General features: G+C 30.8%; 1 protein-coding gene across 5 annotated transcripts in view; it reads left to right on the top strand.

The window, feature by feature from the left end:
• Positions 1–260: 260 nt before the first annotated feature.
• LOC18423626 (enoyl-[acyl-carrier-protein] reductase, mitochondrial) overlaps positions 261–21,464 on the top strand; it is a 76,302-nt gene continuing 55,098 nt past the window's right edge. For 3 of the 5 annotated variants that reach the window (XR_016061164.1, XR_016061165.1, XM_088874358.1), the window contains exon 1: positions 363–597. Coding sequence is in view for 2 of the 5 variants with exons in the window: in XM_088874358.1 (XP_088730484.1) it covers positions 429–597 (169 nt within the window). In the remaining 3 variants the exon portion in view is untranslated. Of the gene's footprint in view, positions 598–21,464 lie in introns of all 5 variants that reach the window. The other 2 variants (XM_020674361.2, XR_002282889.2) reach the window with 2 other exon arrangements.

Below are 21,464 nucleotides of genomic sequence, written 5' to 3'. Positions count from 1 at the left end.
ACCTGGACATGGGACTTGGATTGAAAATGAGCAAGTAATTTTAGAGAGAGTGTTTTCATTTTGTAGAGAGAGAAAAACCCCTTCAAGACAACATCGTACATCCAAAAGACCAAGAAAAGCGGTAATGGGCATGAGCTTGATGCTTCAATACCAGATGGTGAAAGTAACACATCATCAAGGATGTGTCAAGAGGACAGTGAATGAGGGTCCTAAAGATGCCACTTATTAGAGTGGCTCTAAATGAAGGGCACCTCATGCTTTTGAGGGTGAAACGTGGTGAGTACACGAAAAGATTTTCCAAAATGTGGTGGTCCTACGTGACCGCAAAAATAAAATTGGTCTCTAATGAAATAATTTGTTTTGAAACAAGAGAAAAAATAAAATAACTAAAACGACAAAAAAAAAAATAACACCTGGAAACTTGGCACATGTTTGGAGCCACGCATATGTTTGGCTTTGGAATGTTAGATTTCAATTTAGCCATTTTGGTCCTTCAAAGTTTCGCTCTATATATTTTTCCGTGCTCTCCAACCTTCTTCACCTGCTTGCCTGACCGTGCAGCAAGACCAAAAGCCATGGAGATCTCTTTGCACACAGGTACTCTCCTTTCTCATAGTTTTTTTTTTTTAAAGTAATTAAGTAGGTGTCCATTTTTTTAAATAGTTAGTTTTTTTTTTTTAAAGGCGTTAATGTGGTGGCGTGGAATGAAAACTACAACGTAGTGACTAAAGTGTGAGGTGCTAGATCACACATTCAATCTCAGCATTTCTAAATGTAATGTCACCTTTTTATTTTTCAAAAAAAAAAATTATTTTAAAATGGAAGGATGATTAGGGTGTCCGAATGCCCTTTGAGAAAGAGAGAGATTTGATATTTGTGTATTGTTGCCCGGGGGATGATAACCAAATTGTGTGTTTGTGCGTGTATATTCCATAACTTTTTCCATTTTTTGATTTTTGTTCATATTAGGCCTTGAACGCTGCGTTTTTGCCCATCCACTGATCCAAATCCTAAATGTCTATGAATCTTTAGAATATTGTAGTTCTCATGATGTTTTATGAAAAGGATTGGTTGTTTATATTGCAATTTTCAGAGTCTTGAAGTATGCTTAAATCATCGATCGTCTATGCTATGCTCCTACGTTGAGCAATCGGTTCACTTAGTCCCTCGTGCGAGGAGATACCTAGAACATGACTATTTAAAAAGATCAATTTTGAGTTCTTAAAACAGTCAGACGGGAATGTCGAATTTGATTTTTTTTTTTTTTTTTTTTTTCTCTTTCTGTGAGGTTGGACAATATGTCATAGATGTTATATCTGCAAATTTTGACGGCTGACAATTAAATTGGGTTTTGCCTGTAACAAAGTGGAGGGAGGATATGCTCCCTCGGTAGCATAGAATTTTTTACTAAATAATCGTACAAATGGAGGTCAAAGGAACTAATTAGGTTTTAGATGCGCCCTTAGACTCACCTATACTATTGTCCACCTTTCATAATTCATCTTGGTGGTGGATTGAGCATCCAAAATCTTAATGGACTCACTTCAACGACCATCATCACAAAGAAAAAAACAATTCAGCCTAAAAACTATATATATATATATATATTATTATTATTATTATTATTAAATTTTTTTAACCATTCATTTCAATTCTTCAAAAACAAAAGATACGGTATTTTTTGAGCTCTCAATTCATCGATCCAAGGCTAAGATAAATTCATAATGATTCAAAATGGGTTTATGGTTCTAGAAAGGACACGTGTGGGTCAATAAATTTACCTAAAAAATAAAAAGCACGCATGAGTCCACCTGGCTTAAAAAACAAATTTAAAAAAATAAAAAATAAAAAATAATAATAATAATCATTCTTGTTTTTTTATTTATTTATTGAGGATTCTCTACAAATAGGATATTTATCTTTTGTACAAAGATGTCACAATCATTCTTATTCTTTAGATTTCAAAATGGGTAGATGTAAGAATATTGATTAGATCCAAACTTTCAAAAAAAAAATTTCGGACTTCGTGGCTCATCCCAAACTATTTAATTTGTCATCTAACGAGTAGGAATAGTTGTAACTTTTTTGTACAAAAATTAAATGGTATCTTTGTAGACAATCCCTGTTTTTTCCTAAAAAACAAAAACAGTTGTTATAACACTTGCAGCATCATGTTACTTACAAGTTACAACATTTAATGTAAGAGAGAGTTTTCTATGTTTTCCCTACCGCATAAAACTTTTATATTTCCCTTTTATCCAACGATCCATTTTGAATAGACGGTTGAGATGGTTTCAATCACAATGTTACATTATTGTATTTTTATTTATTTTTTTATAAACTATTTTGACATTAAATTTTTTGTCCTCTTTTAAACTCACACTTATAAAAAATATATAAAAAAATACTCTCAATAAAATAAAATGATCAAAATACCCTTATAAACTTTCAGGGGTATTATTCTTTTTAATTTTTATTTAGGTGCGCCCTATTGAGATTATGGCAAATACCAAATTTTATATTCATATAATTTATTAAAAAAATAATAATAATAAGATATTTTGAGGCGTAAGATCTAGATCAAACAGTTAGTGGCTCACTTGATCGAAATTGTATACAGTTAGTGGCTTACTTGATCGAAATTGGATGGCTGGATGGGGAGAAATATATATCTTAGAGGGTGTATAGAAACTTTTCCCTTAAGCTAATGGGTTGGTGGCTGTGCTAGTCCGCACACACAAATAATGGCTTAATTATTTGAAAAAGTGGCTTTTTCTAAAAATGCAGCCACATGATATTATAAAAAAATGTACCCATTTTTGTACGGAAAAGTACACAAAAAAAAAAAAAACTACCTACTTTCGGTACAAGGTGGTCCCAATTAATCTTACATGTTAGATTTCAAATCGGGTTTGCTAGATTTCAAATCGGGTGGTTATAAGAGTATGTTAACTAGTTTCAAGTTAAAAAAAAAAAGAAGGGAAAGCTTTCTACGTTTTTCCTACAACATAGAAGTTTCATCCTCCCTTTTATCCAACCGTCCATTTTTTAATGGAGGGCTAAGATTTACCCAAGCACAATATCACGTTTCTACACTATTTTATTTTTAATTTTTTTTTCTATAAACTATCTTGACACTAAATTTTGGACATTCATTCCTCTATTAAAGTCGCACTAACGTTCCTCCATTAAACTCGCACTAATGAAAAATATAAAAAAAAATATTTTCAATAAAATAAAATGATTAAAATACCCCTGAAAGTTTCAAGGGGTATTTTGGTAATTATTTTTATCTAAAAACGATTGTTAATATTTTTTATAGGTGCGTTCCGATGATTATATTAAGAAAATTTGTCTTAAAAAATTAAAAATAAAATACTTGGAGACATCGGATCTAAGATCAAATGGTGAGTGGCTCTCTTGATAAAAAAATGACGATTGGATCGTAGGGAGAGGATAGAACTTCTATGGAGGAAGATAGAAAGCTTTCCCATAAAAGAAATCGTAAATTTTTCGTACTTTTTTGGACACTACATCCGATTAAAGTTGTTGGTAAATGAAAGACGAAATATTTCAAGATGGCTGGGATGTTATTTGTACCATCCCCTTGGATATGGCTTGAATTTTGACTCACTGTTCTTGTCATTTTTTGTCACGGTCACACTGGTCCGTCGGAGCACCAACTAGCAATGATGGTTTTTCGTCCAACCGGCCTGGGCCTACGCTATAAGTGACAGTGGTGCTCCAACCCAACATTATTTCCTAAACACTTCATTGTGATGTTTTTAGAAGGCATATGTGGTGATTTTGTAAGACCATACTTTATATAGTTTCCCCCAAGCCGACTCTTTAGGGCTTTTATTTTTCCCCAAAAACTTTTTAAGTTCCTAAGCCCTAACCCTGAACTCCTAAACCCTACACCAAATATTGGCTATCTCCCCACAACGACTAGGTAAAATGAGCATACAAGCTGGCTTTATGTGCGTTTCATGAGCTTGAAACTTTTGCATCACCTGTTTTGTAAGTAGTGATTTTTTTATTATTTTTTGGGTAATTAACAAGTAGTGATTTGATAAACTAATTAATACTTATATCGCTTCTACCACGAAGATCCACTTAAGTCTTTCCACATCTAATGGCAAATGATTTCGTGTTTTCACATGAACATATTATCTACTTACTCCCTCGAGTAAAACCTAATCTAGGAGTATTTTTTGGAGACTTGAGTTCTCCTAAGTAACCTCTTCAACACGACTATCCTCGAAATATAAAATTTTCAAATTGCATGTCTGCTCCTAAAACGAATAAGATCCCAAGATTTAACGGAGGCGGTGCCAAAAAGTGAGCATCTAATGATTTTTCAGTATATCACAAACTTTGTAATAAAAAAAAATCCTCATAAGTAGATAGTAGAGGTAAGTGCATAGTATGCTCCCGCTAGAGCATACCATGCTACTATCTATTTTCTAGTCAAAGTTTAAACCCCAAGAGCACTATTGTTCGTGCGGTGGTCAAAACAGTGAGGTCCTTTCATTAAATTTGCCCCACATGACAAAGTTAATAACGGTGTGGAGGCTAGTTAATAATGGTTTTTGTCCATTGGGTGAAATTCATTTCCCATACGTTTCATGTGCATTCTTCCACATATTATCTTTATAGAATAGCTAATAATTGCGGTTTTTAGGAGTTCTGCTTTGTTTGTGAGGTCTATATAAGGTGCCCACCTCTTTGTTTTCTAGAATATTAACAAAAATTTATTGACAAAGGCCCAAGATAAAGAAAAGAAAGGAAATAAGAGAGACGAAAAATAGAAAGAGTTAAAAAATAGTAGTTTTTGCTAACACATCAGCGTAAGAATTCCTCTCCTTGTTAACAAGTGAACAAATAACCTGTTTCCCCCTACATTCAAACTGTATTTCAGCCATGGCGTCATTCCACAACCATGGGGTAGAGTAATGGTCTTTACACCTTTTAATCACATTAGATCAATCACCTCGCAGGGCAAAAACTCACATTGTATCTTTACTCACATTTTGCGTAAAGATGTAGTTTTCTTGTCAAAAACCTTACTATGCCTCGAAAATCCATGTTCCGAACTAATTATGAAATTTAAATTTAAAAATGTGTACAGATTGAGTATGTTTATAATCGCTTCAAAATCTTGAAAATAGAGGTCCAACTAACTTGTTCTAAGAAAAATTATTTTTAGGACTTGAATTTTTTTTTCCTTATACCATATATCTTTGAGGTCGAGAAGATAAGTTTTCCAACTTCGAAACACTTTTCTACAAGATTTTTGAGGCGCACTTTATTTATATAATATATTAGTTTTCAACCTTATATAATTTTTTTCTTTTTTTTAATGTATCTATCACATCTAATTTTGCCTTTTGTCACCAAAACAATGGAGACTGATGAATTTTATATTGAATTTAATGGAAGCTAATGAATTAAAAGAGGGTATCGTATTGGCATATATATCGGGTTCCTAGCCAAAAGAACTTCAAGAGATCGAATCCAATTAATCAATGCTTTAAAAAGTGGATCGATGTTCACCCATTGGTAACAATCTGGACTGCCCGAATCAACAATTTGGATCGGCTAGATTACTTATCCAGATTGAAAAAAAAAAGAAAAAGAAATTTTTTTTTTATCAATTACCTATGAGAGATGAATTACTTAACGCTTCACCTATTTGCAACTATTCAAGCTCATGATCAGGTATTTTTTTATGGGTAGTTTGAAAATAATCAAGAGACATGGGTAGAATGTTTAGTTGATCTCTAATGAATATTTGAATAAATTTGATAAAAAAATTAAAATTAAAAGAGTTTGTTATAGTACATAAGACGTAAGGTTGTATCACTCTGATGGAAATTTGGTTGGTTTTTTGAGCCCTCCCTTGATCATTATATATGTTGTTACAAAAGTGGGATGAGTTAAAACATGGGATGGGAGAGTTTTGAGACGGTAATGTCAAAAAGAAAAGAAATACAAAATGTCGAGGTAATTTAAAACTTTGGCTAAGAGTCTTGAGATGTTGGAAGAAATACAAAATACTGAAGTAATTTAAAAGTAAATCCTCTTGTATAGATGAGCTCGTTTTTTCTTTTCTTTTCTAGGGGTAAATCAGTGAAGGTGAATGCCTCCTACCATTTTTCATTAACCAAAAAGAAAAAAGGTTACATCTTATTACTTTACAACCCTAAAGTAAGGCAATTGTGCCAAGTCATGAAGTAAAGCAAGCAATTTAATAAAATCAGGTGAACAAGAGCGTTAAACTGTAGCCTCAGAACGGGATGTAGCTCTTTTAGCAAGAATATCAATTACCGTGTTTGCCTCACGAAAGATGTGGGTAATGGACCACGTATGATTTGAAAGCCTAGACTTGTAGTTGGCTGCACCCGTGTGTAAAGCCCATGGGGCTCAAAAACGATTATGGATAACATTAACGAGCAAAGAGGAATCACTTTCTATTTGGAGGGGAAAGCAATTCATCTGGATAGTTAGAGTCAAACCTTCTTCCAAAACAAAGAATTTCGTAAAATTATTGGAAGTAATACCAAGAGGTTTGGGAAACGCTGAAAGGAAAGCCCCATCACAATCTCGAATAACTCCGCTGCCACCAGGTAGCCTTGGGTTCTAGAAGGACACACCATTAATATTAAGCTTGGAGTCTTGGGGACTAAGAAAATTAAGTCCACTGGAATAATGAACTTAGTTTCTTGCTACCGTTATGGGATCTGTAAGTTTTCAATAATCGCCTTCTCTGACAAGTGAAAAGCCCAAGTTTTCACCTCTACTAACTCCCTGATATGAGAGATGATCTGTCTGACCAATTGCTCCCTTTTAGTAACCCTTGATTGAAAAACTCTCCGGTTTTGTTCCACCCATAAAAACCAAATAGCAGTGAAGAAGATAGATGTCGAAATATTGAGTGTACTAGATTGGAATATGAATGCTAACCAATTTCTCAACATAATAGGAATAGAAGAACCAGAAATGAAGTGCTTACCACACCGTCATGCAACCGACGTTCATACACTCTGCGAGAAGTTACTATGAAACAATAGATGACATAGACTATCATTACTGTCTCTGTAAAAAAAGCATACATGAAGCCCTTGGACTATTTCGTGTTGGTGAAGCAGAGGAATAGTAGGTAATCTGTGATGAATGCTCTGGGATGGTATTTAGAATACCATAGTTTCTTGAAAATAGGTTGAGAATTTCCCTCATGTTGAATAAAATCCCAAGCTCCTTTAGTTCAGAACACTCCATTAGCAGAATGAGTCCACATTAAAAAAATCCTTCTGAGGCTTCAATGGAATAATAGAACTCTCAACTTCATTCTATATCATAATCAGATGGCTAGATGTAGGCGATGGAAGGATCCAAGATTGAGGAGATCCCTTTATGTAATCAGAAAACTTGGGCTTAGCAAAAGCACCAATATCCTTATGGACATTCGTCCCATAAGAATCCCATATTAATGAAATTGATAGCCAAGGGTCCTCCTAGAAACCCACAAGCCGCCCATCTTTAATCACCCATCGTATTAAAAAGTTGACGTCAGTGGGAATTTGGGCTCCTATCCTTTGGTGAGAATGGAGTCAGAAACTTAACCATGGGGCTCGACAATACTACCGTCAATGCCCTAGGCCATTCTCATAGACCATCTCGTTAAATGTCAAAGTCGAGACATTTTGAACTTTGTTATAAAACATGCACCGTATATGTTATTAGTCAGTCGATGTTATGCCATTGTAAATCGGCCGTCTCACACATGGAACCGACCTGGTCTGCACCTATTTTTTATTCAAATTAGCGAGTTTTAAAACACTACAAGGAATGTAATATATGGTATTGTAGCTTCTTTAAAAGGAAGTTTATATAAGGTGAACACCTTATACTGTAGAAGTAAGACACACCTCTTAAATTTAGTTGGAGATGTAAGACACACCTCTTAATTTTAGTTGGAGATGTAGTTCCGGCCTCTGAAACCATAAGAGGGCTTGAAAATCTATTTTAATTCCTAGCTATGAGATTCAAAATTCAAACAATGATACAAGTCGAGAAGATCTATAAACACTCGAAAATCTTAAAAATATACCATCTAGAAAATTTTTTACAATATGAAATATTTTTAGAACTTGAAATTCTTTTCTTTCTTTATATCCACACATTTCGAAATCGAAATGATCAATTGGAGGGTTCTCCAATAAGCAATACTCTATTTTAGAGGATTTTTGAAGTGCGACTTATTTCTCTTTTAGAGGATTTTTAAAGTGGGACTTATTTCAACGGTTTAAAGTTACAACCTTATATGAACTTTTCCTTTTTAAAATGATTTACACCATCAAAAACGACGGTTGGGGCATCATTGTGCCCTTTCACAAAGACAGACAAACTCCATAAGTGAGATTTGAGCAAAGGGTCGACTCCAGACACCTAGCAATCGGTGCATTCAATATATATCGGCTTGCAAGAGGGTGTCTATACATGTCTTATACACAATATATAATTTTTCTTTTTACAAGCTTCCCACTATTTTAGCTAAGGAAAATCATGTTTTAAGATCTTACTAGACCAACTGATCTATTGGTTAGATTGTTACTTGGTACCTTGGCTAACTTGATTCGAAGTAAAAAACCGTTTTTTTTCTAAAATTCATCAATATTAATATTTTGAATGATTTTGATCGGTAGGACTGGTGCTAATTTTGCCCGGTTAGATCTGCTAAACAAAATTGGGCAAAATATTTAATATATGTTATTGGAACTATTGTTTTTACTTTCTGTTTATTTATATTTGTGTCTGTATCAAATATATATTATAGGTAAAACGTGAGTAGGTTCGTTGAACATGTATCAAACAAAAGATATTTTGGAAGTTGAGAAACATCGAAGCTTAGGTTTGTTATTACAAATTAGATATAAAAGTTGATAATATAACATAAGAGTTAGATAATATAACATGCAAGTTAGGTTTGGTGCTACAAATTAGATAATACAACATACAAGTTGATCTCATGACAAGATCCCTCACCACAAAGTTCTACTAAGAACTAAAACCTTTACCATTTTTTATTTTAAAGTATTCATTTACATGTAGATAGCTAAATTTTATATATATAAAATACTATCAAGTGGGTAATTTTCTTTATCACGTTTAACAATAAATACAACAATAAATGCATGTACTAAAATGTGATATTTTTTCTAAAATAATAAATATCATTATTACTAAAGACAATATCATCCTTATTTTAATAATGGGTGTGGTTTGTATAAGGTTGCAATCTTAAACAATCAATTAAAGTGCACCTCCAAATTTTACCATGAGATGCAAGTTTGGTACCAAAATTTTTTAGGATGGCCTGAGAATTCATTTTCATCATTAATTTTAAAAAAATTTGAACTTCAAAAATGGTTCAAATCAACTAGATCTATAAACACATAAACACCTTGAAAAAAGACAGTCAAGGTAATGTGTTGCAAGATGCACAATTTTTGGGACTTAATTTTTTTTTTACATTCATACATTTCAATGTCGCGAATATTAATTAGAGGGCCAAACAGTCTTTCCCAATGGATTTTTTATGTCGCGAATATTAATTAGAGGGCCAAACAGTCTTTCCCAATGGATTTTTTAGGTGCACCTTAATTCTACATTTTAAGGTTGCAACCTTATACAATTTTTTTCCTTTGATAATAGTGCAACCTTATACAATTTTTTTCCTTTGATAATAGTACCATGTACATAGTATTTTTATTTATTATTGATTTCATATAATAAGATTGAAATATCCAAAATAGCATGAAATTATAATTATTCAATAGAATTAAAATAGTTCATTATTTCAATTATACTTTTGAAATTCAAAATTTACTTAAAAGTCAAAACACATTAAAATTTGTAATTCATTAATTATTAACAAAAATTGTAATCTATAACTCAAAATTTAGTATTATATATTTATAATAACCATTTGGTAACTCTAAAATAGATCTCATAATTTTTAATTTAAAAAATATTTCTCAATCATTCTTTCACTCAAGGGAGCAAACATATAGTACAAATGAGGGAGCATGTCATAGAGATGACATTTGGCATTTCTCTCATTCACCACGTAAAACTAAGGACATGTAAGGACAATAAATAAATAAATAAATAAGCATTTAGTGATTGCTTTGAAATTTCTAATTTTACCAATATTTTTATGCTAAAAGATCATGCGATCCTTTTTAAAATCCCTTTTTCTTAATAATAAAATGTTACACTAATTTTATAATTTCCTATAAGTGTAGGTTATTTAATAAATATATTATTTTAACGAAACCCATTAAAATATTCCCCAAATATTCAAAAAACTTTGTAAATACTTTTCATAAAATTTCAATATTTATGATTTGTACATAAATGGTTTGAAAAGATTCATAATTAAAATAATAATCCATTTTATGAGCTGAATTTTTAAAAATTCGGTTTTGTAATATTTGATTAACAAATTTAGTTTAGTTTAACATCATATTTATCCATATAATTTTTAAAGGGTGTTGGTTTGTATAGAACCAAGGGTATAAACAATCAAAGTAAAGTACACCTTCAAATAGTGTTGAGAAATGTGATTCAATATTGGAAATCTTTGTGATAGCCTTAAAATATATTTTTATTTTTAATTATAAAATTTAAAGCTTCAAAACTAGTGTAGATCGAGTAGATTTATGACGAATTTGAAAATCTTGAAAATTGACGGTCCAAAAATATGTTACAAGATGTACTATTTCCGAAATTTAAAATGTATTTTTTTCCCATGTCCATCCATCGTGATATCAAGATAATGAATTTGAGGATATTTGGTTATCAAAACGACCTGAAATTTTTGAGGTACGCTCTAATTTGATTGTTTAGAGCCCTAGACCTATATAAACTTTTTCCATTTTTAAATTAGTGATTCACATTATAAATTTATAAAATTTAAAAATTATTAGTGATTCACATTATAGCCATAATTAAATTTTAAATTTAGCAAAGTCCATAATTAGAATTTTTATTAAATTGCTTTAATCAATTATAGTTCCAAAATAAAAAATAAAAAATATTATGAGTTAAACCATATAATTCATGAAATGATTTGATCACAAAGACCATACATATTATCATAACTTCAACTCTCATATAATGACCAGTCACAATAGTCCAATAATGTTGATGCCTTCACCAAATTTTATTTGTCATCTTACGAACCATTTATGCTTGATAGTATTGATTTTTATTCTCATGTCAAAATAGGCTTTTCTTTATGTGTAAATTTAGATCTAATTTGATTTTATATAAATTAAATAATTTTATCAATTAAGTTCCAACTATATAAGGCAGATGCATGAGAGAGAAGAAAGAGAAGGTCTGAGATGGATGTACAGGTGAGAATTTGAGTATCGGCTTTGATTAAAAGCATTAGAGAGAGAGGAAAGAGAAGGTATGAGATGGATGTATATGTGAGAATTTGAGTATGGGCTTTGATTAAAAGCAAATCTACAAAATAATCTAGCAAGATCATGATAAGAATTTCCATTTTTCAACTTCTAGACAATACAATGTATATGCCCATTTAAACTCTATAATGAAACAAGGGTGTGGTTTGCAAGGCTCTAAACAATTAAAGTTACGCGCACCTTCAAATAGTGTCAAGAAATGTGGTTTTAATACTCGAAATATTTGTGATAGCCTTAAAATATATTTTCATATTTAATTCTAAAACTTATATCTTCAAAAATATTGTAGATCAAGCAGATCTACGAGAATTGGACATCTTTAAAATTGACGGTCCAAAAATGTATTATAAGATGCATTATTTACGGTACTTGAAATCTATTTTTTTCTCATGTCCATGCATCTTGAGGTCGAGATTATCAATTTGAGGATATTTGGGCATCAAAAGAACCTTTTCTAATGAAATTTTTTAGGTGTGCCCAAATTTAATTGTTTAGAGCCTCGCACTTATATAAACTTTTTTCATAAAATAATATATCCAACTTAAATAAATTCTACAGACATATTAACTTCTTCAAAATAAATTTCACACTAATTGATGGGTAGTAAAAATAAATTTCACACTAATTTATGGGTAGTACAATATAGTGCGACCATAAACATGACTCACATTAAATTGCTCTAAGCAATAGTTTACTTAAAATAAATAAAAATATAAAAAGAATGAGTGGGGGTTTAGGCAAATGGACAGAATCGGTGGTATCAATACCAATCTCGTCCGACTATCAATCCTGATAGGTGATTTTCAATTCAGATCGGAGGGGTTTAACACAATACTTCATAGAGTCGCCACCGATCTTTGACGAGTGTTTAAATGGAATTAGTGATCATGTTTTCGATAATAAATGAGATTTGTTGGATGAGTCAAATTTCGATGAAGGAAAAGATGAACTCTATGGAGAATCAATAGGAGATGTTATAGTTGGACTATCAATTTTATTTATGGGTTTTATATTTTGCTAAAAATTTAAATAGTAATTGATTTTAATTAATTTCATAATTTGTTATTTTGCCATAAAATAAATTTATTGAAATCTAAGAGGCAATAATGATTGTGACCCATTTGTACAAAAGGTATAAGGACTCTTTGTGGACAATCTCATATATATGTATATGAGCTTATAACTTATAAATATTTAAATTGTTTTGTATAAATTATAAGTTAGGGTGTGGCTTGCATAGTTGCAACTTAAACAATTAAAATAAGGGTGTTTTTTAGTGTTGAAAATTCTTAAGATAGTGCGAGAATATTTTTCATTTCTAATTATAAAATTTAAACTATCAAAAATAGTTCAAATCAAGCAGATCTATAAATACATGAAAATCTTGATATTGAACGGTCCAGATAATGTGTTACAAGATGTATTATTTCGAAGACTTGAAATCTTTTTCTCTATATCTATGCATCTCAATGTTGAGATGATCAATTAGATGCTTTTCCAATATCAAAACAACATTTTTTCAAAAGATTGCAGAGGTCCACCTTAATTCTACATTTTAAGATAACCTTATATAAACTTTTTCCTATAAATTATAACTTATAAATGTAACAAACTCCTAAAAGTTGATTAAAAAATTTAATTGACTAATAAACATAACATTAATTATAAGCAAAGATTCAGGATTCATAAAAGACAATAAGGGACAGAATATGAAATGAACCTATTTGGAAGAACGTAGGTGTACCCCCAAAAAGTGATAATTTGAGAGAAAGTAGATTTAGGTGAGTTGGCCATGGACAATGCGGACTTAGTACAACACCTATTAGGAGTTGCGAGTTGGTTCAAGTTGAAGATTCAAAAATGGCAAAGTGTAGGCCCAAAAGGATATGGTTGAAAGTAGTGAAAAAAGATATGATAATTTTGAATAGCCCTTGATAGAGCAGGATGACGGACTTTTGTGTAGCCAACTTCAAATAGTTAGAAAAATGTTCTGATAATGATGATAATGACAAACAAGCCCAAATACAGTATACCAGAACTTTCATTTTTGAACATCTACGTAATCAAAACCTAAAGCCCCCGTATCAATATATTACACATGCCATTTTAAACTTTATAATGAAACAATCTATCTAGTTTAAATAAATTCTATTTTCATAATGAAACAGTCTATCTAGTTTAAATAAATTTTATATTTATGTTAAATTTTTAAAAATAAATTTGACATAAGTTGAGCAGGTGGTACAACAGTGTCAACACAAAAATGACACAATGCACTGCTTTAAGATTAATTAAAGAATAAACTACATTGTAGTCCAGCAAAACTACAATAAAGAATTTGTATTTTTCAACTTCTTGGCAATCCAATATACATGTCCCTTTAAACTCTTTAATATAATAATATATCCAATTTAAATAAATTTTGTATTCATGCTAATGTCTTTAAAATAAATTTTAGATAAGTTGTGTAAGTAACGCAATATAGTTTGTTTGGGTAAGTAGTAACGCAATATAGTTCCACCACAAAAATGACACAATGCACTACTCTAAGCTGTAGTTTACGTAAGATTAATGCTTCTTTTAAACAAATTTGACACAAGTTGAGCGGGTAGCACAACACAGTGCCACCACAAAAATGCCATGTTACACTTTTACAAATAATAATTTACTTAATATTAATATAAAAATCTGTCTTTTAATCAAACTCGTAGCAAGTAGATTAGCCATATAATGTTCGGTGACTAATTCATGCATGTAGGATGCCACAAGTTATTTTAAATGATTTGTGATTACATTCATGTATTTTTGTGCAAAGAAATGGATTATGGTTTAATTTTTTTTGAAAAATAACATAGATAATGGTTAGAGATAGAAAAAACATGTTGGTTAGAGATAGAAAAAACATGTTCAGAGAGAAAAAAGGACATGGAAACAATAGATGTAATTATAGAGATAGGAGTTATAGACATGAATAGAGATAAAGGATTTCAATAAATAAGATGGTCATGATGTTGTGAAAGAGGGAAAAGGTACTATTAAATAAGTCCAACATAGATTGGATGAGGAGCACGTTTTCTCAACTGATAAATCTAGTTGAAATATATTGTATTTCATGGCGAACTATAATATATAAAGCACCATATGGTCTGGGAGCCATGTGGCACAAAAAAAAAAATGCATTAAGAGCTTTGGGCATGCATTCGGGTGAAATAGTCGTCTATTTTCAAAATGTTATGTATGGTATATATTTAGCATGCATGTAATAAGGTAATGGTCTCATGCTCCCACAAGTGCATGCTATTTGGGATACAATCTTATGTAATGTCATTTTAAATAGTCATAATTTTGAGGATCCAATCCCCTTAGCCTAGCCATCAACCTCCAAAAATAGAGATTTATCAATTTTAGGTACATAGATATTTCTCAACAAGTCTTTTACCTAAAGTCAATATACATTATGATCCCCTATTACAAAGCAACATTTACCTTTTCTTACTTTTAACAGAAGCATTAATATTTTTTTTGTTTTTTACCCATTATTTAATTAAAAAAGAATACTTTCTATATTATGAGTAAATTGTTTCATTAAATTTCATAATTTCTTTAACATAAGCTCCTTTGACAATAGAAATTTGAATTGGACAATAGAACCTCAAATTTATTTTGAAGATTTAAAAAAGATGTCAATATTTTATTTAAAGGTAAAAAGTTTCATGAAAAAGGTAGATTTTTGAAAAAAAATCATAGTTAGAATAGTTTCATTTTATGAGGACTTCAACTTTTCAATAAATAAATCTAATTTAGTTTAGTCTCAAGAGTAAATTTTTAAGAGATATATAAATCATAAAAAATTAATATCAATAATACCCTTCTATTAGTGCACAATTCAAATACTATTCTTAACAATTTCCAATTTTATGCATTGGTCCCTTTTTATCTTTTTCCTTAAAATATTTTTGGTTCAAAATTTCAAGTTCCGAGGTTACTTATTTTGCGCAAATTCTAAAGTCTCTTGTTTCCTTTTTGTGAAAATTTAAGTTCCAACCATATTTCTCTTTTTGAATGAGTATTTCTATCAAGTTTCGCCTAGTTTTAATGTATGTGGATCTTTATTGCTAGCACATGGTAAAAAATCACTTATTTAACAATAACAATAAATAATTTTTACTAAAAGGCTTATAAGGTATGATAAATAGTTACAATAAATAACTAATTCTAAAAGGCGTATAAGATATTATAAATAGTTACTACAAAAATGATAAAATATCTCTACCTGAAAAAATGAGTTTATTTATTTATTTTAATGAATATTTTAATTATTCCAAAATTTCCTTTTAAATGAGAATTTTAAAAAAATAAATGTAAATTTTATATTTAAACAATGAGACCATTTTTAGTAAGCTTTACATTGGAAGACATTTCTCAATATTCATTTTAAATAATGTAGATCTCATGGGAATGGGGTTGGGGCATAAGCGGTTAAGGGGGTTAATGCCTCAACTTAGCATCCTACCCCTCTATTTCTACAGTTAATATGTCAAAAAAAGAAGAAGATAGATAACGTTATATTTTTTAATTAAAAAAATATCTCTTTTACTAGTAATATTGAAAAATATCCCACATTTTTTATTTCACACCCATGTCATTTTTTGTATTTTTTACCCAAAGTATCCCTGATTTGTACCTATTAGTTCCTTCATGTCGGCCATTTGGAACTACGAGATCCCAAATTGCTTTGATTTGCCATCTTTGTGAGGAACCAAAGTGATCTAGACCTATCGGTTGTCAACTAATTTGTTTCCTTACAATGAACAATTTGGCACTATTAGATTCGAACGGCTTTCGTTCTGTACAATGAGTAGTTTAGAACTAATAGTTCTTAAGAAAGGAGCTGGGGCCGTGATGGTAGCATCTCCACACCCAGTTACCATATCGTCGTATCCATTCCTACGGCTAACAACCCCAATTAACACCTTCAAAATGTAACTTCCCAATCTATTGAAAAAAACAGGTTAGGGTTCTCTTCCTCACCAAATTACCAAAAAAAAAAAAAAAACTAATAGTTCCAAACTATTGATTTGGGATGTTTATTTTTTTCCAAATTGTTTAGAGAATTTATTATCATTTGATTAACATCATTAAAAAAGAAAAAATTAATTTTGCATTCATCGAGGCCTAGATTTTGAAATTTACCAAATGGACAGTCTAGATTCATTGTTGGAGGGATCCATTCTGACATATATAGGGTGCAAATTAAATGTCTTTTTTTTAGATTTATTATTGAGGTGAAGAGAGTGTGTGTGCAAAATTTTGGGTGATACAAATGCCACAAACATCTATAAGTGTGGTTTCATTATATTATAATGGCATGGTGACATGATATCATTGGGGGGTGATTTCATGCAATAGTTGTATAGTAATAAACAAGCTTAAAAATTATGTTAGGCCCATTTGTGTAACCCAAATTTTTAAATATACACTCCTTTCATTCTAATGAACAATTACAAAAAAAGAAAAATTAAAAACACAACTCAGAAAGTATTTTTTTAGCCTAGTTAACATAAGCAGTCTATTTTGGTGAGATGCCATGATCTAAGCCTTAGAAGGATCTTTTCCCTTTCTAAATTTTTAGATTACTTTATTATCATTATATTAACAACATGAAAAAATAAAAAATTGATTTCGAATTCATAGAGGCTTAGATTTTGTAATTCACTAAATGGACGGTCTACATTTATTGTTGGAGGGGACTCATTTTGAACATATATAGGGTGCAAATTAAATTTTTGTTTTTAAGATTGATTATTGAGATGAAGAGAGTGTGTGTGCAAAATTTTGGATGATATTAATACCACAAACATGGTTTTCTAGAAGTGTGATTTTATTTTATATATATATATATATATATATATATATATATATATATATAGTGAGGGAGTCATTGTTGTACGCCCATACGCGAATGGCCCAGATTGAATCTGGGCCATTATGTGGCCGATCTGAAGCTCGCGGATGTCCGATAGTCTTTGAATTTTAAGTTTTTTTAAAAAAATTAAAATCACTTGAAATTTTAGGCGTATACTCTTCTCATCAGGGCGCACTTAATAAAAATATAAAAAAAAATAATTTGCAAAAACAAATTGACCAAAATACCTCCCAAATCTTTTAAGGGGTATTTTGGTCAATTTATTTCATGTAAATTTTTTTTTTATAGTTTTCATAGATTCACCTATTTTAAAGAATACACGTTTAAAATTTCAAGTAATTTAGATTTGTAGAAAAAAAATTAAAATTCCAACATTATCAGACATCCGATTGGCCCAGATTCAACATTGGCCATGGGCGTTTTCTGTAGCAGTACGCACCTGGGCGCACGTGTCTAGAGTTAACATCCCCTCAAAATACAAAGGTTCAAGTTAGAAGGGGTTGTGATGGGTGTATTTATAGAAACAATCATTATTTTTTTATTAAAATTTATTTAAATTGGTAATTTTACCATTAAGGAAGGAAAAAATTGAAATTTTCATAAAATTACAATGGCATTTTGGAAGCTAATGTGCTAGAACTTTATTAGTATAGTGCCCTTGTCGTTTAGTTAGAATTTCAATTTCACCCCTATGGAGATGGCAAATATCATTTGTCTTGTAGTAGTATTTACAAATTTGCCTCACAAAAGTAACTTTTTTAAAAAAACAGACTACAAAATTAATAAATCCATCATTCACAACTCTCTCTATTCTGAACTTTTGTAATTAGAAGGGTTGTGAAGTTTAGATTATCCCTATATATATATATATATATATATATATATATATATATATATATATATATATATATATATATATATATATATATACATATACATATACATATATATACATATACATATACATATACATATACATATATATACATACATATATGTGTATATACATATATATACATATATGTGTATATATATATATATATATATATGTGTATATATATATATATATATATATATGTGTATATATATATATATATATATATATATATATATATATATATATACACACACACACACACACACGGGTGCAGTTTCTATACGGACGCTTCCGTAGGTGTAGAGGTAAGGTGCCCTTCAAATTTTATCATGGTATATAATTTTGATGCAAAATGTTATTAGTATTACCTCAAAATCTATTTTTATATCTAATTATAAAATTTTAAATTCCAAAAATGGTTAAAATCAAGTAGATCTATAAACATATGAAAAATCTTGAAAATGGACGGTGTAGATAATATATTGTAAAATGCATTATTTCTGAGACTTAAAATCATTTTATTTTTCATAGTCATACATCTCAATGTTTAGATGATCAATCAAAGGGTCTTTATTAACTGGCAGCTATAATAAATAGTATAAAGGTGGAATTCAAGCAATTAGATCTTCATCGGATAGTTCAAATTCTAATCAGTATTTTGAATTTTGATCTTTTCTCTATAATTCAGATTATGATGAAATATTGGGTGTATATACTTAACACTATTGTGCACCATATAAAAATATAAAAAAAATGTGCGGTTTGTATAAAGTCGAGGCTCTAAATAATCAAAATAAAGCTCACCTTCAAATAGTGTCGAGAAATATGGTTTCAATACTATAAATCTTTGTGATCATATCTAATTATAAAATTAAAGCTTCAAAAATAGTGTAGATCATGCGTATCTATGAAAACTTGAAAATCTTGAAAATTAACGGTCCAAAAATGCATTACAAGATGCACTATTTCCAAAACTTGAAATTTATTTTTTTCTCATGTTCATGCATCTTGAGGTCAAGATGATCAATTTGAGGATATTTGAGCATGAAAACAACCTCTTCTAGTGAAACTTTTGAGGTGCGCAGTAATCTTTTATATATATATATATATATATATATATATATATATATATATATATATATATATATATATATATATATATATATATAAAATCTTAAACAATATAATATTTTACCTATTTCCTCGCAACATAAATTACTTGCAATGCACGTGCCTCTCCTAGTTCTTATAAAATGTGGCCTATTGAGTTTGATTAGTGGTCAGACCATTTTTCACTAAACTTGACTTCTCACCTATCAGATGGCCGGTCCTATCATAATAACCGTAGTTTTCATTAGGGAAACGGTTTTTAACTTGGTAATGAGGGTGGTGAACTGCAATGTTACGTCAATTTTTCCATCTAAGACCTTTTGATTTGCCTGTGTAGGAATAACTCAAACAAAGAATACATTTTTATTTTAATATTTATTTTTTTGGTCGTTAACAGTAATTTAATTGAGATAAAGGAAATTACGAAGTACAAACAAAACAAAAGAAAGATCATGAAAAGAGAAAGAGAAAAGGAAAGAGAGAAGGGCAAAAAAAAGGGGGGAGGGGGAAGAAGAGGTGGAGAAAAGATAAAAGAAGAAATAGAAGGATATAGGAGGAGCGTAGTTTGGTCGCTTTTTCTATCTCTGAGACTGTGACAGAATTGGACTTCCTTACCTTCGATGACCAAAGAAATACTATCCATTATGGAGGTCAATCAACAAGAGATTGAGGGAGGGTGCTTCCACCAATTAATAACATTAGCCGAGTCTCCTTCAATCAAAATGCCCATATGGTTGCTCTGCAATCTTGAAATTCCTTACATTGCCCTTAACTCCGCTTCATGGATGTCATAATATGCGAGATTACCATGGTAAAAGAAAATGGTGGATCCTTCATGATACCTTGGAAGCCCATTATAGGTAGTTGAGAGGCTTTGAGACCTGACACTGCTGACAAAGTTAAGTTTCAACCAGCACATAGGGGGTGCAATCCAGATGGTCGTAAAGTCTTGTGGGGGCGATGAAGGAGGATATCCGTGAAGTTGGTGAAGAAGAGCTCTTTCAGATACATTGTTAAATTCAAAGAACGTTGTACCTAAAAGATAGTGAGTCTCATAATTCCTTTAATGACTTCCTGGATTGAATATAGGTCTCCCTCAAAAATTTTAAAATTCCTTTCTCTTCTGATCGACCAACAAATAGTTGCAACCAAAATTTGCCATAAATGAGATCCAAGTTTAGTAAAGGGAGGGTTGAGGATCATAGCAAAAAATCTTGTAATGTTCTTCGGCATCACCAAATGCCACTTAGCAATTTCAAAATCATAGATGTCCCACAAAAGGGCAATAGATAAAAAAGGGCAATAGATAAAAAGATGGTGTCAATATTCACCTTCTTTCTTGCACAAGAAACAAACATTAACAAGAATCTTTCTCCTGTTTTTTAGTTGGTCTCTAATGAAAACCTGACCTTGCTCCAAAAGCCACAGAAAAGCACAAACTCTATTTGGTGCTTTGATAATCCAAACTTTGGTATTCCTATTGGTCATGTAAAAAATTCTATCATTACTGACTTCCACATAAAGAGATTTAACCAAATAGATACCAGAAGGGGAGAGTTCCCATATAAGTGAATCTTATCTATAGGGAAGAAGTTAAAAGAGCTAAGTTTCTGCATTAAGGACATAAACTGAAGTTTCGTTCTTTAATTTATCCTTTTGACTCTCAGATCAATTTTTCAAGTGCACTCAGTTCCCTGCCCTTCAGTAAGCTCTGCTACGTAAGCTTGTTTATTTACTGCTAAACTATAAACCTCAGGGAATAATTCCCTCAAAAGCATATTATCGAGTCATTTCCCCATTCAGAGTTTACTTCGTGTGCCATTCCCCACTTTGATTCTGCAATAGATCATAAAGAGATTGTGAACAGAGTTAATCCCCTTCCACATGGTCGAGGCAGATCTATTAGAAGAGAGTTTTTTGGGAAATAATCTACTCTAATCTAAGCCATATTTTGAGAATATAACCAATTGCCATTCTTGCCGTGGCATCATACTTACTCTCCACCACCATTTGGTGAGTAAGGAATCATTTATATGTTTCAATCTTTGAATCC

Source organism: Amborella trichopoda, chromosome 8 (assembly GCF_054954075.1).
Source record: "Amborella trichopoda isolate Santa Cruz 75 chromosome 8, AtrichopodaSantaCruz75HAP2 v2.0, whole genome shotgun sequence".
In the NCBI taxonomy this organism is placed as follows: Eukaryota; Viridiplantae; Streptophyta; class Magnoliopsida; order Amborellales; family Amborellaceae; genus Amborella; species Amborella trichopoda.
Note: the sequence above shows the minus strand (reverse complement) of the source record. Positions and strands in the feature narration are given on the sequence as shown.